This window comes from Argiope bruennichi, chromosome X1 (genome assembly GCF_947563725.1).
Source record: "Argiope bruennichi chromosome X1, qqArgBrue1.1, whole genome shotgun sequence".
Classification (NCBI taxonomy): Eukaryota; Metazoa; Arthropoda; class Arachnida; order Araneae; family Araneidae; genus Argiope; species Argiope bruennichi.
The window spans coordinates 1,440,111-1,454,325 of NC_079162.1; the positions used below are offsets into that span (position 1 = coordinate 1,440,111).

Genomic DNA, 14,215 nt, shown 5'->3' on the forward strand with positions numbered 1-14,215 from the left:
TTTATTCATATCTGAACACTTTATTAAAATGTTTAGTCATTATTCCTTTCACTGGAAGTTACCAAGGTTCAATAGACTTTTACAATTCTTTTGGAAAAATGAGTGTCTAAGATATTGTACTATATTTTATCAACGATCCAACTAATTCTGGGAATACGATATTCTCCCCATTTGAAATGAATGTCTCTTTGCAGAGACACGAGTTCATCAGAATAAGTCGAGACCGGCACCACATCGGTGCTTATAACTTCGAATCCAGAAGTGGAGTCACAATCGCTTCACTAGAAGCTTTCAGATTCTAAATACATTCTGTATCTGATGAAATTTCAACTTGAAGAAAATATGCATTCGAAATTCCAATCGTGAAACTTTTCCTGTATAAGAATAGTATGACGTACGAGCTTATCAAACGAGATATAATAAAACCAATTTGATAAGGTTTGAACGAATTCTATAAAAAGACTGTGCGAGGTGCTGAACACGTCAAATATCTTGAAATGGCTGACAAACAAGTGACATCAGTTGCGAATTATTCATGAAAGGAAGAATAACCCCCATGAAAGGGATTAAAAGAAATGCATTTCGTTTGCGATAGGAAGAACGAAGAATCCTTCGCGTTTGATTTCAGATTAAAGTGTGGTCTTTCGTATAATTTGTCAGAATGACTTCAAAAAGATTTAAAAACAAACTGGTGTGAAATTTCCTCACAAAAGCGCAACACGATTTTTTAGGTTACGGCTGGGCTCCCTTCGTTACGTTCTTTCCTGGATTTACGAGCACTAAACTCCATCTTGAAATTATTTTATTTTTATTCATGAAATGATATACATGTTCTCGGTTTTAAATTATGTAAATTATGCAGGAAAAGTGCAGAATGTTTTGCGGCGAAAAGAAGTCAATGGTGGAAATTGTAATTTTCATTTTTCTTATTACATAATTTTATTTAAAAAGTTTGTTGTCATCGAATAGATGCAACAGATAGCTCCTAAATAAAATGTGTGGTCAAAATTTAAATTTGAAGACTGAAACCCATTTATGCATTTTGTAATTTTCTAAATATTGAAATTGTTTAATTCTAAATTTAGACATTGTTTGAAAGCAAGGATTTCATCAATGTATGATTTAAATAAAAGGTTGCATAGCGCATAATTTATCACAAGATTAGACTTGCTTCAGGAGACTTTGCTACACTCATTCACGATACATTGAAGGTAAGAATAACAAATACTGATCTAATGTTGTGGTAATTAGAATACCACACTCACATTTTTAAAGGTATAAAAATATACACTGAAATTTACTAACCTATGTTTTGCACCATAAAATCGATCACGGTAATTACGATTTGCAAAAATAATACCGTATAAAATAAGTACCGTTAAGCACAAAAAAGTACAATACAAATACCGTTACAAAATAAGTACTGTTAAGTACAAAATAAGCACAATACAAATAATATCTCTTAATCTAATAATTTTTTTTAATTTGTCCATATTACTTTATTCTACAATTCTCTTATTTTTTGATCCAAATCTCACTTTTCTTTTTATTTCTAACATGTACTCTAATAAATTGCTAACTAATTCTCAGACTTCAAGCAAATAAAAATCCCTAATGCCTACGGAATTCCTTTGAAAGATATCCAAGATTCCCTATAATGAATTGACATGTGTTAAAAGGAAACCATATAAATCTCCTAGCAAAAGCACCAATGTAATTTCTCATTTTTAGATTAGGTCCTGAGGTGAACAAACGTATGTCATTGCTTCTGCCCGAGTACAAACCAGGCCCTCTCATGCAAAAATAAATTGAAGTTAAATCCCAAATTTGGTTCTTGTCCGCCACTTATATTAAATCAATACGCAGAGTGTTATTCAAAAACAGAGGGTATAAATGCGAGATTTTAAATTAAAGACAAGAAATAGAAATGCAGTGCATAACTATATATAAAAATTCGAATATTTATGTAAAATAAAAAATAAATAAATAAAATGTAATGTTTTCTTTAATAATCAAAGGATTTATCGACTGTTGCACTGCAGCATGCATTTCATTGTTATGCTAATATCCGCATCTTTATAAACAGAATTACATCCGATGCAAGAAATTCGTAGAAGATGGTTGAATGTGGAAAGAGATGGTTTCATTCTTGTCATCCTTGCATGCCAGATGGAACTGGCAAGCTTATCGGAACTGCTTTCGAACATACAATGCACAAAACATACAAAAGCAGAGAAAACACGAGCTTTCGAATCTACAGATACGGGGTGTATTTGAAATTTATCTAATCTGCAAAATTAAACTGTTACAACAGTGAATTCAATAATCAGGGACCAGCAATATTTCATCAGGAGAAAAAAAAATGGATTTCCGATTTCACTTTGCCGTGTAATAAATTGAATTCAGGTTAAATGCATACAATAAAACTTCAAAATCCCCTTTATTCAGTAATGTAACTCATGAGGTTATCTATCAGTTATTGTTAATTAAAAATAAATATTTTAAGTCTATTCCTTTTTTAATAACCCTGTATATTATATATGCATTTTATTTTATTTGAAAGATTGAAGTGAAAAACTTTGTAACTCAAAGCTTAGGGTGGGTGAAAAGTCATGCTGCATTTACTGATACTCGACCCTCCATTTTTACCTTTTACCCCCTAGGGAGATGAGATGATTTAATAGAATTAAAACTTTTTAAATCCTCCGAATATTGTTAATTCATATTGAATTTTATATCTTATATTTTATGTATGAGTATGATAGGATGTTTTTTGAAAATAGTATGTCATTTCTTTATCCCACTTTCAATAAATAATAGATTTTAAGAAAAACTGAGGAGTATTTAGGATTTTAGTAGATGTTTCTTTTCGTTGCCGACACCAGAAAGATTTGAAGAGCATGAAGGAATTTATTATTTGTCATAAATAAGGCGATATCTTATAGTAATAATGTTAATCATTTTTTTTTATCGGTTTCCTTTCGCTTTTCATCAACTGCTCGTGTAAACTTCTGTATCTATTTTTTTCTGTCCTCACATCATCATTTCTAATTTTAACTTTTGAAGTTAAGAAATTCTTTAATGCTTTTTGTAAATAATTAAAAAAATAGAAATAGTCGAATTTAAATATATTATTATACAGTATTAAGTAGGGTTTGACGGTTTTCAAACCCGGTTTTAAAAAACCGGTTTTTTAAAGTAAATTTATCACATTCGAAATCCGGTTTTTAAATTAAGAAAACCGGTTTTAAAAATTCGTATTATTATGTAAAAATTAATTTTGAACTTATTTGATTTGCTATTCATTCTATGTAACGGCCAGCAAACATTTTTTCAACGTTGCAAGTTGCGTTGGCCAGTGCTTGTGCACTGCCCAGTTGCGCCTCGAATTCGTCAGTTTATGTTTTTCATGAACATCCCTTTTCACTTTTTTTTCTAGGTGAAACAAAAGTTTGATAAAGTTCATCTCACTTCTCATCGGATGTTTTGTCTATCGGTATGAAGTCGGTGCCAATAGATACGTCAGCAATTTGACTGGCTCGTTTCGAAGAACGTGTGAATGGAATAAATAATTCCCCGTTTTCTGCTTCCTGATCACAATATTTAATGATATCATTTAAAATTTTCTTCGTACCACTCCTGAAAGCTTTTTTACTACACCACTTGAACTAGCCATATCAATAAGAAATATTCAATTAAAATAAAATTGGAATTTTAAATAAAACACAGGGCGTTAAAATATTCCATATTTTCTTTCGCAACGTTTTAACATAAATTATGTCTTTAGCAAGCATCGGAATTAGATTAAAAAGTGTTTATTTTTTTCAAAATTCCTAGAAAATGTATAGATTAGATTATTTTAAATTGCCTTAATATTAATAGTTAAAATAATAAAATTGTAAAATAAACTTCGAAAATATTTATTCAATAACTTTAATTTCATTTTTAAATAAAGTTTGAGAAGTTAGTTGGAAGTTCGGGATAATTTCAAAATGTTCGGGATAGACAAGGCAATCTGAAATCATTGTAATAAAATGTTGAGTTGCAAAGGATCATCTACGAGCAATCTACATAATCATTTGAAAGCAGTTCATAAAATAATTGACGGATATAATATAACTGTCTATCCCAAAATAGGGAAAAATATTTTTCCCTATTCAATTTTTTTGGGCAAAAATTCGGATACCGGCTAAAACCGGTTTTTTTAGAAATATCGAATTTGAAAACCGGTTTTTCAAAAGTCGGTTTTTGTATAAACCCTAGTATTAAGTTATTATTAGAATGTTTTTTTATTCTCTAGAATTAAAAATGAAATTAAATAACAGTAAAATGATTGTCAATTAAAATTAAACTAAATAACAGTTCAAGAATAGGGATTTCGCAGTGGCCACGTCACGTATTTTTAATGATCACGTATTTTAAATAAGTCTATAAGTAAATGCAGCATTTCTTTACCATAGATTGTATGTTAACTAATTAAACAAATACAAAAATTAGATTACCGAGAGGTGCGATTGAAAGTTTTAAATGGTGAGTGAATGGTTACGAAAGCTCTGGAAGAAGAGTGAGCGAAAGTAACCGAGATTTAAAAGCGCCATGAAAGCAAAACAAGCGAAAATTAAGAAGAGTACCGAAATAAGTGCTTGAAAATTCTATACAGAAATCCGATGGCTTTTAAATGCAGCATGACTTCGTAAAACAGTTGTATATGCTTTTTAATCTTATCGAATTTAATTTTATTCTATAAAATGTAAAAATGCATATACAAAGTTAATTGAACATTGTTTCGTCATTTGATCTTAATAATCATTAAAACGTTTTCTATTTCAGTTATAATAAAATGGTTAAAAAATTGTGAGCAAACTATATTTTCTGTTATAAATATTATTAAAAACTAGAATTCTGTGAAAATTTTTCATTCGTTAAAAAACGATTTCAAATTTCGACAGTTTATCTTTTTAATAATTCAGGATTGCTCTACGGAAATCTAAAAAAAGTTCTCATTTTTCTGGTTTTCCATTAAATTTTTCAAAAGTTGAATAAAATGAGTATTTTTTTTTGTCAGAATTAGCACAGCATGAGATACATGAGTATGAGTTCGGCGCTTACACATTGGACAGTACTCAATGCTTCGAACCCTGAAGTGTAAGTAATTGTCATTTGACTGACGGTATACCGATTCTATTACACAGTCAATTTTTTAATATGCGGTATTAATATAAGTTTTCATCTACCAATTTAAAGCAGCTTACTTGCAGCGTTGCTATTGTGCCTTGGGCATCCTGGTATTTGTGCTTCCAGAATGAAGCCTCGATTTCCAAGGCTTGGATCCTCTAGAATAGCAAAAGATAAAACATCAGAAACATATTAATTTTAAAAGAAATTACAAAGTTTTAAAAATAATTCGTAAATTTCTGGAAATATATCAATTTCAAATTTACATTTAAAATAAAAATTACTACATCTTGTAAAAATGTATGGAAATGGTTCGATATTTCATACTGCTAGAAATCCACAGGAATTAAATTTGCATTCATGCGCAGTTTCATGCAATTACCTTTTTCATTCAATGAGAGCCGTTTCATTTCTTCTGCAAAGGAGTTTAATAATAATTATTTCAATTCAGAGGAGCGATTCTCGTTGCAGGAAGAATTCAAGAAGTTTTAATCATTCATTAATATCAAATGCATTTTTGTATATGGTTTCACAGTAAACATAAAACAATTTATATTTTTTATTTTATTTATTTTTAGAGATCACACAAATGTTCCTCGAGTTTAGTATTTAATCATAATAGTTTCAAATTTAAAAAGGTTTGAGAGCTTTGCAGAACAGATATAGTGACCTAACTTTCTTTCCAAACTTTCGTATTCGCCATTGGAAGAATATTTGCTCCACGAAATCGGATTTAACTTGCATCAAGTGAACTCTTCAGATCATAATTCAAGTAAAATGAGAATTCCATTTTTATAATGAATTAGAAAATTTTAAGATGACAGAAAATGCTGTTAGCAATTAAAACATCGTCTCGCACTTCCCGTTGCGGTCACTGACGGTTTAATGGACGGGACGATTGAAATTTAAAACGAGAATTTTTAAAATAACAATAAAGAAAATTGTAAACAATGGCTACAATTTTCTTTGCAAAATGGAAAAAGAATTATCTATGAATTGTGAATTTTAAAAAAGTCAGTGGCCCAGTGCTTAATTCGATTGTTACCATATTGAGGCAGGTAAAAATCGGTAAAAGAACCCATTATAAATTAGAAAAAGAATTTCAACGATAGCTACTAAGAAAATAAATTTCTTTTATAATGATAATAAAGATGAAAATGAATATGGAAGATGTAGTGCAGTTTCTTTCCTTTATTACAGAGTGCGAGACATTGGGCGTTCAAGACCAAAGAGACAGGAAGCGATCCATTTTTAGAGATAAATGATCCTATGATTTTTCTTTCCTCGAGAAGTTGATGAAAAATTTTCTCAGCAACTCTTTTTCGAATTTAAGTTATGGGCACTTGATTCGTTATTTGGCTGCAAGAACGTAATATGGAGAAGTGCCATAACAGTCCGATCACAGTTACATTGGTCATTGTCCTTAACAATCCTGATATCAGAAAAAATGTAAATATTTAATATGAAATAACATTTCTTCATCAAAATTAATTTAAAAGTAGTTTAAAAATGATAATTTTAAAGATTAAAACTGCATAAACTAAAATGAGATACGTTATCTACGAAATATATTTAAAATAGTTTTCAACCAAAATAGAAAAAAGGTAAATATCAATGCCATGACAAAATTTTCAAGTACTTTTTTAATAAAAAAATAGCAAATATGAAAGTAAATTAGCATATCATTAAATTTCCCATAAATTTTTAAAGATGACAGTAAGATTTCCTTACACATCCTACGTGTATTTCTTGTGGCTGTTCCAACAACGGCTGGCGCCTACTTAACGTCTAGGCCTGAGTGATTATTTTAAATCCAGTTCAATCTTAATAATCGCCCGGTTCAATCATGTTGATTGAATAGAAATAAATACAGGAACCCATCATATTCTAGATTATTATATTATTTACATATTTACAGTAATGGTTTAAAATATAAAACATAAAAGTGAATCAAGCCTCTCGTTCATGGCGAACCACGCCACCTTCGCTCGTCGTCCCTCGTCCTTATCTTGTCTAGTCCACTTCCTGTTCGTCTCTCCTGGTTTTCACCCCCTCGGATACCACGTGACCTTTCCCCTCCTGACTGGTTTTGCAAGCTTCGTCGTTGGGAGCGGAGGAGCGGGTCTTACACGCCCCCCCTTGGAGAAGCACATTGTCACCTTAGAGACAATGCTGCGTCTTGAGAACTGGACGGGTTGCTTATCACTGATCATCTCTCATGGTAAAAGGTTGATCCTGAAATGAAACATAGTTCCAAGCAGTATTTGTCGCTACAACTAGGAAAGGAGCAGGAAAGGGTGGGAGAGCAACTGATATGCAATTCCCAAAGAAAAGAAACAACACATACACAAATTCAAAATATAAAGACAAACAAATATGTATAAAAAAAAATATCAAATATGCACAAAATTGGTGATAAAAGTAACAAAGCAGATGCACAAATGTTTTCGTACATTTCTGGAAAGCTTTTCTTTCTTACTGCTGCAATGGCAATCTAGATAGAGAGTCTGCATTGCAATGTTTACTCCCCTTCCGATATGATATTGTCACATCGTATCTCTGTAAGGCTAACGACCATCGTGTAAGTTTTGCGCTGTGAGGCGTTTGTTGAGTGAGATACGTCAAAGGGTTGTGGTCGGAGATAACTTGAACACGAGCACCAAATATCCATGTGTCGTATTTCTTCAAGGCCTCCAGTACGGCGTAGGCTTCTCTCTCGATAGTAGCCCACCGTGTTTGAGTTGCAGTCAATTTCTTGCTGAAAAATGCAATGGGTTTTTCCTTCCCATCATCCCCTATCTGAGCTAAGCAGGCTCCAACGGCTGTTGCTGAGGTATCCGTGTATAACTGGAATGGTTTATCCAGTTGTGGGGTGTATAATGAAGGCATCTTGATTAATTCTTCTTTTAAGATTTGGAATGCTTGCTCTTGTTCTTTGGCCCATGGAATTTTGTTGGGTACATTTTTCTTGGTGAGATTTGTTAGTGGTAATACTAATGAAGAAAAGTTTGGGAAATAGTCCCTGTAATAATTTGCAAGTCCTAGCAAACTACGGACTTCTTTCTTATTTGTAGGTCTCAATAACTTCTTTATGGCTTCAATTTTCTCGGGATCTGGGGAGTGCCTTCCTGATCCGACGATATGGCCAAGAAACTTCACTTCCTTTTTGCCAAACTCACACTTCTCTAGATTTAAGGTAAGGTTGGACTCTTGAAACGTACGAAATACTTCCATAATGTGCTTTTTATGTTCTTCCCAGCTTTTGGAGAAAATGGCGACATCATCAATATATGCACGATAATACTCTCGATGCTTTGAGAGGATCTTATCCATGCTTCTTTGGAATGTGCTTCCTGCATTTTTCATACCGAAGGGCATCACATTCCATTGGTACAACCCAGAATGAGTGATAAAAGCGGTATAATGCTTCGCTTCAGGCTTCATGGGAATTTGCCAATATCCTTTGGTGAGATCTAATATGGATATAAAATTAGCTTTTCCAATTTCATACAATAATTCAGTAACCAGTTTCATTGGATAGGCGTCTGCAATCGTATATTTATTCAGTTGACGGTAGTCTACGCACAGTCTGATACTACCGTTTTTCTTAGCAACGCACACTACGGGATGTGCCCACTCACTCTCGCTATGTTCCATGAGTCCTGCTTCTAAAAGTTCTTGAACTTGGCGTTCGACTTCCCCTTGCAAAACAATTGGGACACGATATGGAGCCAATCGCTTAGGGACACAGTCATCAGTTACCTTAATATTATGTCCTGGCACCTTAGCTTTCCCTGGAAACTTACTGAAACTGTCTGTGTACTTAGATAAGATATCAATCAGCTCAGCTTTTTGTTGTAATGATAACTCCTCTTCTTGATTATGAATTTGCGTTCATATATCACGACTGATTTTGCTTCTCTGATTGCAATTGGTTGGGGCAGGAAATATTTCTCCAAATTCATTGTCTTGGTCATATATCACTCCGACTTGCTCAAGTCGTGCTATGTATGGTCGAATTTTATTGACATGAATCTCTTTATTCGTACCATCTTCCATCTTGACGAGTACTGAATGGGGTCTTGTAAAAGCAACAATACTCACTGGCCCGATCCATTTCTTTAACAGCTTATGAGAAGAAGCTGAATCCAAAATCAGAACCTTTTCTCCTACTTGAAAGGTCTTCTCACGAGCTCGCAAGTTATATCTTCTTGCATATTCTGCCTGGTTTTTTTCGGCATTCTCCATGGCAATGCCATGAGCCTTTCCTAAATTTTCCTGCAAATTTTCTAAATAACTCTCAATGGATCTGGAAACACCTACGGGGATTCTTCTTTTTCCGGTCCAGAAATCTTTCATCAGAGACAAGGGCCCTCTGGGTAACCTTCCATAGACCATTTGAAATGGTGACAGTCCTGTTGTACTGTGTGGTACTTCCCTATACGCGAATAACAGATATGGCAGATGTATGTCCCAATCTTTTCCATTTTCCTGGATATTCTTGCTGAGCATTTCTTTTAAGGTTTTATTCCATCGCTCAACTGCACCCATACTTTCCGGATGCCCGGGAGTAGCAAATCTTGGTGCGGTGTCAATCACTTTCAGGAATTCTTTAGTTAAAGTCGATGTAAAGTTAGTACCTTGGTCAGTGCAAACGACTTCAGGAAATCCTGTAGCTGTAAAAATTTTCATGAGCACGTCACACGTAGTTTTCGCGGTAATATTTCTTACTGGGATAGCTTCTGCCCAACGTGTACACAGGTCAATAGCGCAGATGATGAATTTGTGTCCTCTCCTGGACGGAGGCTCCAGTGGACCTATACAATCAATGCTCCAAACTTCAAAAAGATTTTCTGGTCTGATGATAGGCTGTATTGGGATCCTATCTCTGTATGTAATTGCCCTCCTAACTTGGCACTGTTTGCAAGACTGACAAAATTCTTTGACATCTTTCTTTATTCCTGGCCAGTAGAATGAGTACTTTATTCTTTCCTTCGTCTTTCTCTCTCCCAGATGACCTGCCAATGGTAACTCGTGCGCTGCCTTAAGCACACACTTCCGTTTACATTCTGGCAACACTACCTGTTTCACCTTTTCTCCACATACCCATTCAGAGTGCAATAAGATGCCATCTTCAACTGAATAACCATTCTGTTGGGAATTGCCAAATGCCCATGCCGTCTTCAGAGAGTCATCTTTTTGTAACTTCGAGAAACAAATTTTCTCCTCCAATGGACTTTCTTCATTATCTTCTTGATTTGGCTCTTCATGGACAGGTTGCTCCGAATCTACATTATTTATCACGGGTAATAAGGTATGTGCCTCTATTTTCTTACATAATGCTTCGTATGTAGTCGAGGAGATCAGCATGTCGCTTATTAGTTTCTTCGATGCTGCACAAGTAACAGGAACATTGCCATGCTTCCCATCATTAATTTTTACATTGATAGTAACTAATGGGGCAAGTTCCTCTTCCCCAAAGGCTGATATAATTTTTATGCTGCCCTCTCCTTGTTTAGAGCAAGAATCAATTATATCCTGTCTGATGACGGTGATTTCAGCACCTGTATCCACGATACCTTCAAATGTATTGTCTTCAATTTTCACTGGTATTTTCTGTAGAGGGCTGATTCGTGTTATTTCTTTTTCTGGTGCCTTTAACTGTGTTGTGAGAATCGTACCTTCATCAGTCTGATTTTCAGCAACATTCTCTGGAAATCTCTGCGATCCACTTTTCTCGCTTGTCGTTTCTACCAAACGTCTTGTCACGCGGTTAATCCTTGAGAAATTCTTCATCTTAGCTAGCTTTGGGCACTGGGCTCTTAAATGTTGCGATGATCCGCACTCGAAACATTGACGCCGATCGGAACGTTCTTGCTTCCAATTCCGAGGACTATTCGGTCTCTTATAATCAGTGTTCATTGCATTTTTGTCATGGACAACTGGATTTTTCTTTTCAAAATTCCCATTTGTTCGTTTCCTATCATTACCAGGAATATGTCCAGTTTTTGAGCTTCTTCTTACGCCGTCGTAATCATCAAGGAGATCGGCTAGCTTAGATGAAGACGAGATTTTTGTCCATGTGTCGACAAAATGTTCCCGAACTTCATTTCCAACTCTTCTTTTAATTTGATCTACAACCATAAAATCTTTCAATGATTCGAAATCCTTTACGTTAACACCATCCAACCACTCCTCCAAGAAGCTTCTCAACTCAAAGGCCAGATCCCTCCATGAACTTTCCATTCTCTTTTGATGTTGCACAAACCGCAATCGAAAGGTTTCTGCACTCAACTTAAATCGTCGTAAGAGTAATTCCTTAACATACTCGTAAACGTTTGATTCCTCTTCAGGTTCCCATTTATAGATTTCAATTTTTTTTTTTTTTTTCATATCTTTACCTTAATCGTTTTTCTTACAGTTCTGTTTATTTTTCGTTTATTCAATTTTCATTTTATGAATACAGGGCTCTTCTTTCTTTCGAATACTAATGAAATTGAATCGATTTGTGGAATTAATTTCTCGTTTTCTCCCTTCTTGAATTATTCGGGAAAATAAAAAATAATCGTCAAATCTGTATTATTATTTGTCTAAAATAATATTTAAAAGTCTGCCGTTTGAGAAAAATTTAGCAAGTATGAATTTTAATAAGATGTGCACGAACCATAACCATATTTTTAAATACTGTTTCTCCAGATCAACAGAAAAAGCTACATTTTATTATGTGATAATCATCCGCTCTAATTACACAAAGAATTCATTTACTTTATTGACGGAATGAAAAAATTTTAGTAAGCAAATTTTAGTGTAAAAAGTTTTATTGCAACATTTATACATACCTGCAACAAATCCGAGTCACCCCCTGGAAAATAAACAAACATTTATAAGTATTTTTTTTTAAAAAGCTTTTGAAAATTAAAGAATGACACTAATATACTGGAATTATATAAATATAGGAAAACAATTTCTAAAAGTCAGTAAATGAATGTATTTCCATTAAAGGATTTCAGTGAATATTAAATTCCGATAACAAAATTAAAATTATAATTATGTTTTACAACATGCTTTCATCAGTGTACTAAAAAGTACCAAGTACACTAATGAAATTACTCTTATTTTCTGCTTTTAATTTTTTACTTTGTAATTAAATGTTATAAATATTTCGGAATCTTCATTATCAAGTGGCTGATGCATTACATGAAATTTTAATTTGCTAAATTAATTGGTAAATTCTGTAAATTTTAGATAGAATACTGCCATGAAAAATACAAAATTATTACAGATTATAAATATCAGATTTGTAAACCCCAACTCATCAGGAGGCTAAAAAAAATAGAGATTCCAAAATTCTATTGTTATAATCAGAAAAAGGAGAGTTCATTAAAAATAAACGAGTACAATTTTTCGAATACGTATAATGAACGAGTCATTTTTCTAGGTAAAACTTCTGCACAAACCAACGCCTTGTTCTTAGACTTGAAAAAATTTTACTTATCATTGATTACAAATATTCCGTCTTACCTATGGGATTTGTAAAACGAAAAAGGTGTATTGAATTTATTTCATACTTTTCATTTATAATATATATATATATATATATTCATCGATAAGATGCATATATTCTCTACTCTCTATGTAAGTGTAGCAGTAGCACTTAACATGATTGTAGTGTAGGCTGGTTAAAGTGGCTGCCCGGTAATTCCAGAGCCATCTCGAAGCGACATTAGGAACCAGTGTTCACTCTAAAAACAAGGAAAACTCCATTTCGAAATTGTAAAGTATCATTCATTTGATAAGAAATTTGTGTGCACACTATTGCTTGGAAGACAACGCATGAAATGCGCATTAACACCGTTTTCTTTCACAAGAATTATTGGAATCATTCAGAAATTCAGAGGAACTGACTCGAGACTTTAACGAGAAAATCATGCATTTGAATATTAAAATTAGAATATAAAATAACAATGGTATTCGAATGCGTAACTTTGTGTAATAAGATACTAAGTGCTGAAATAATATCGAAATTGGGCCACAAATAAGCTTTTGCAGTATGTTCCCCTTTGTATTTCCTGTAAAGCTTAAAATAAAAAAAATCTACAGGAATGGACATCTTCAACCATCCTGCGTTATTAGAACAGAACTATCAAAATAAAGAGATTCTTGCTGAATGGCATTTTATATTACAGATAAACGTTCAATAATGTTATTATATTCCTGAAGAAACCTCTGTGTTTAAAGAAAGAAAGATTTAGAGAAGAAGTTTTGAAACTTCTTAATTCGTCTTGGCCTATTACTAAATCTAATATTTTTCCAAGTCCCCGGAGTAAAACTTCAATAAATTTTTGATTTCATAAAAACAGTTAATTATTGTCATTTAGGTTAGATTAAACAATAAGTATTTCAGGTGGCACAAAAATTTACCGAACAAACTTTAATAAATATGATTAGTTCTGTTTGAGGGTAATCAATGTTTAGGATAGATGAACCATTGATTCCTATTTATTTTCTTAAGGTGTAGAATTAAGATGACATAGTCTCTGCAGTTCTTTTTCTTTATTGATTTTCGAGTGAGACAGCAGCTGCCTATAATTCCACTTGGCGCAACCAAAAAGTAGAAAATTCTCTAAAATTTGACTTTCTATCATTTCTTAAATGACTTGCAAGCGAGCAAGTCAACCCTATTAGTAGAAAATGCCCAACGACGTTATTATGATATCTATGCGATACTGGCGAGTATTCAAAATGTTGGATAACATTGTAAAGATATCGTACAATATCTTCTGCTAATAGCGGAGATCTCCTAGTCCTTTATTATCTCATAATATATTACAACGTTAACTTCAATAAATTTTAAAATCTCTATTCAAATTTTATAATTAAAAGAATGCCAATGAAAGAAGTGTGCTCAACAACAGTTGTATTAACAAGATGTAAATGAGAATCGAAAATAATCCTCATCAACATTGAAATTCATACTCAATTCGAGAGATATACTGTTCGATTAAGACTAGGTTTACTTTACACTGTTTGCAATGTGCTT

General features: G+C 33.1%; 1 protein-coding gene across 3 annotated transcripts in view; it reads right to left on the reverse strand.

Annotated features, from left to right (window-relative positions):
* The window catches only part of LOC129958768 (uncharacterized), a 56,188-nt gene that overhangs the window by 13,903 nt on the left and 28,070 nt on the right, over positions 1–14,215 (reverse strand). Inside the window, exons 11-13 of one of the 3 annotated variants that reach the window (XR_008783302.1) lie at positions 12,015–12,037; positions 7,158–7,410; positions 5,253–5,333 (exon numbers count right to left, since the gene is read on the reverse strand). Coding sequence is in view for 2 of the 3 variants with exons in the window: in XM_056071440.1 (XP_055927415.1) it covers positions 11,964–12,037 (74 nt within the window). In the remaining variant the exon portion in view is untranslated. Of the gene's footprint in view, positions 1–5,252; positions 5,334–6,684; positions 7,411–11,952; positions 12,038–14,215 lie in introns of those variants that run through there. The other 2 variants (XM_056071441.1, XM_056071440.1) reach the window with 2 other exon arrangements.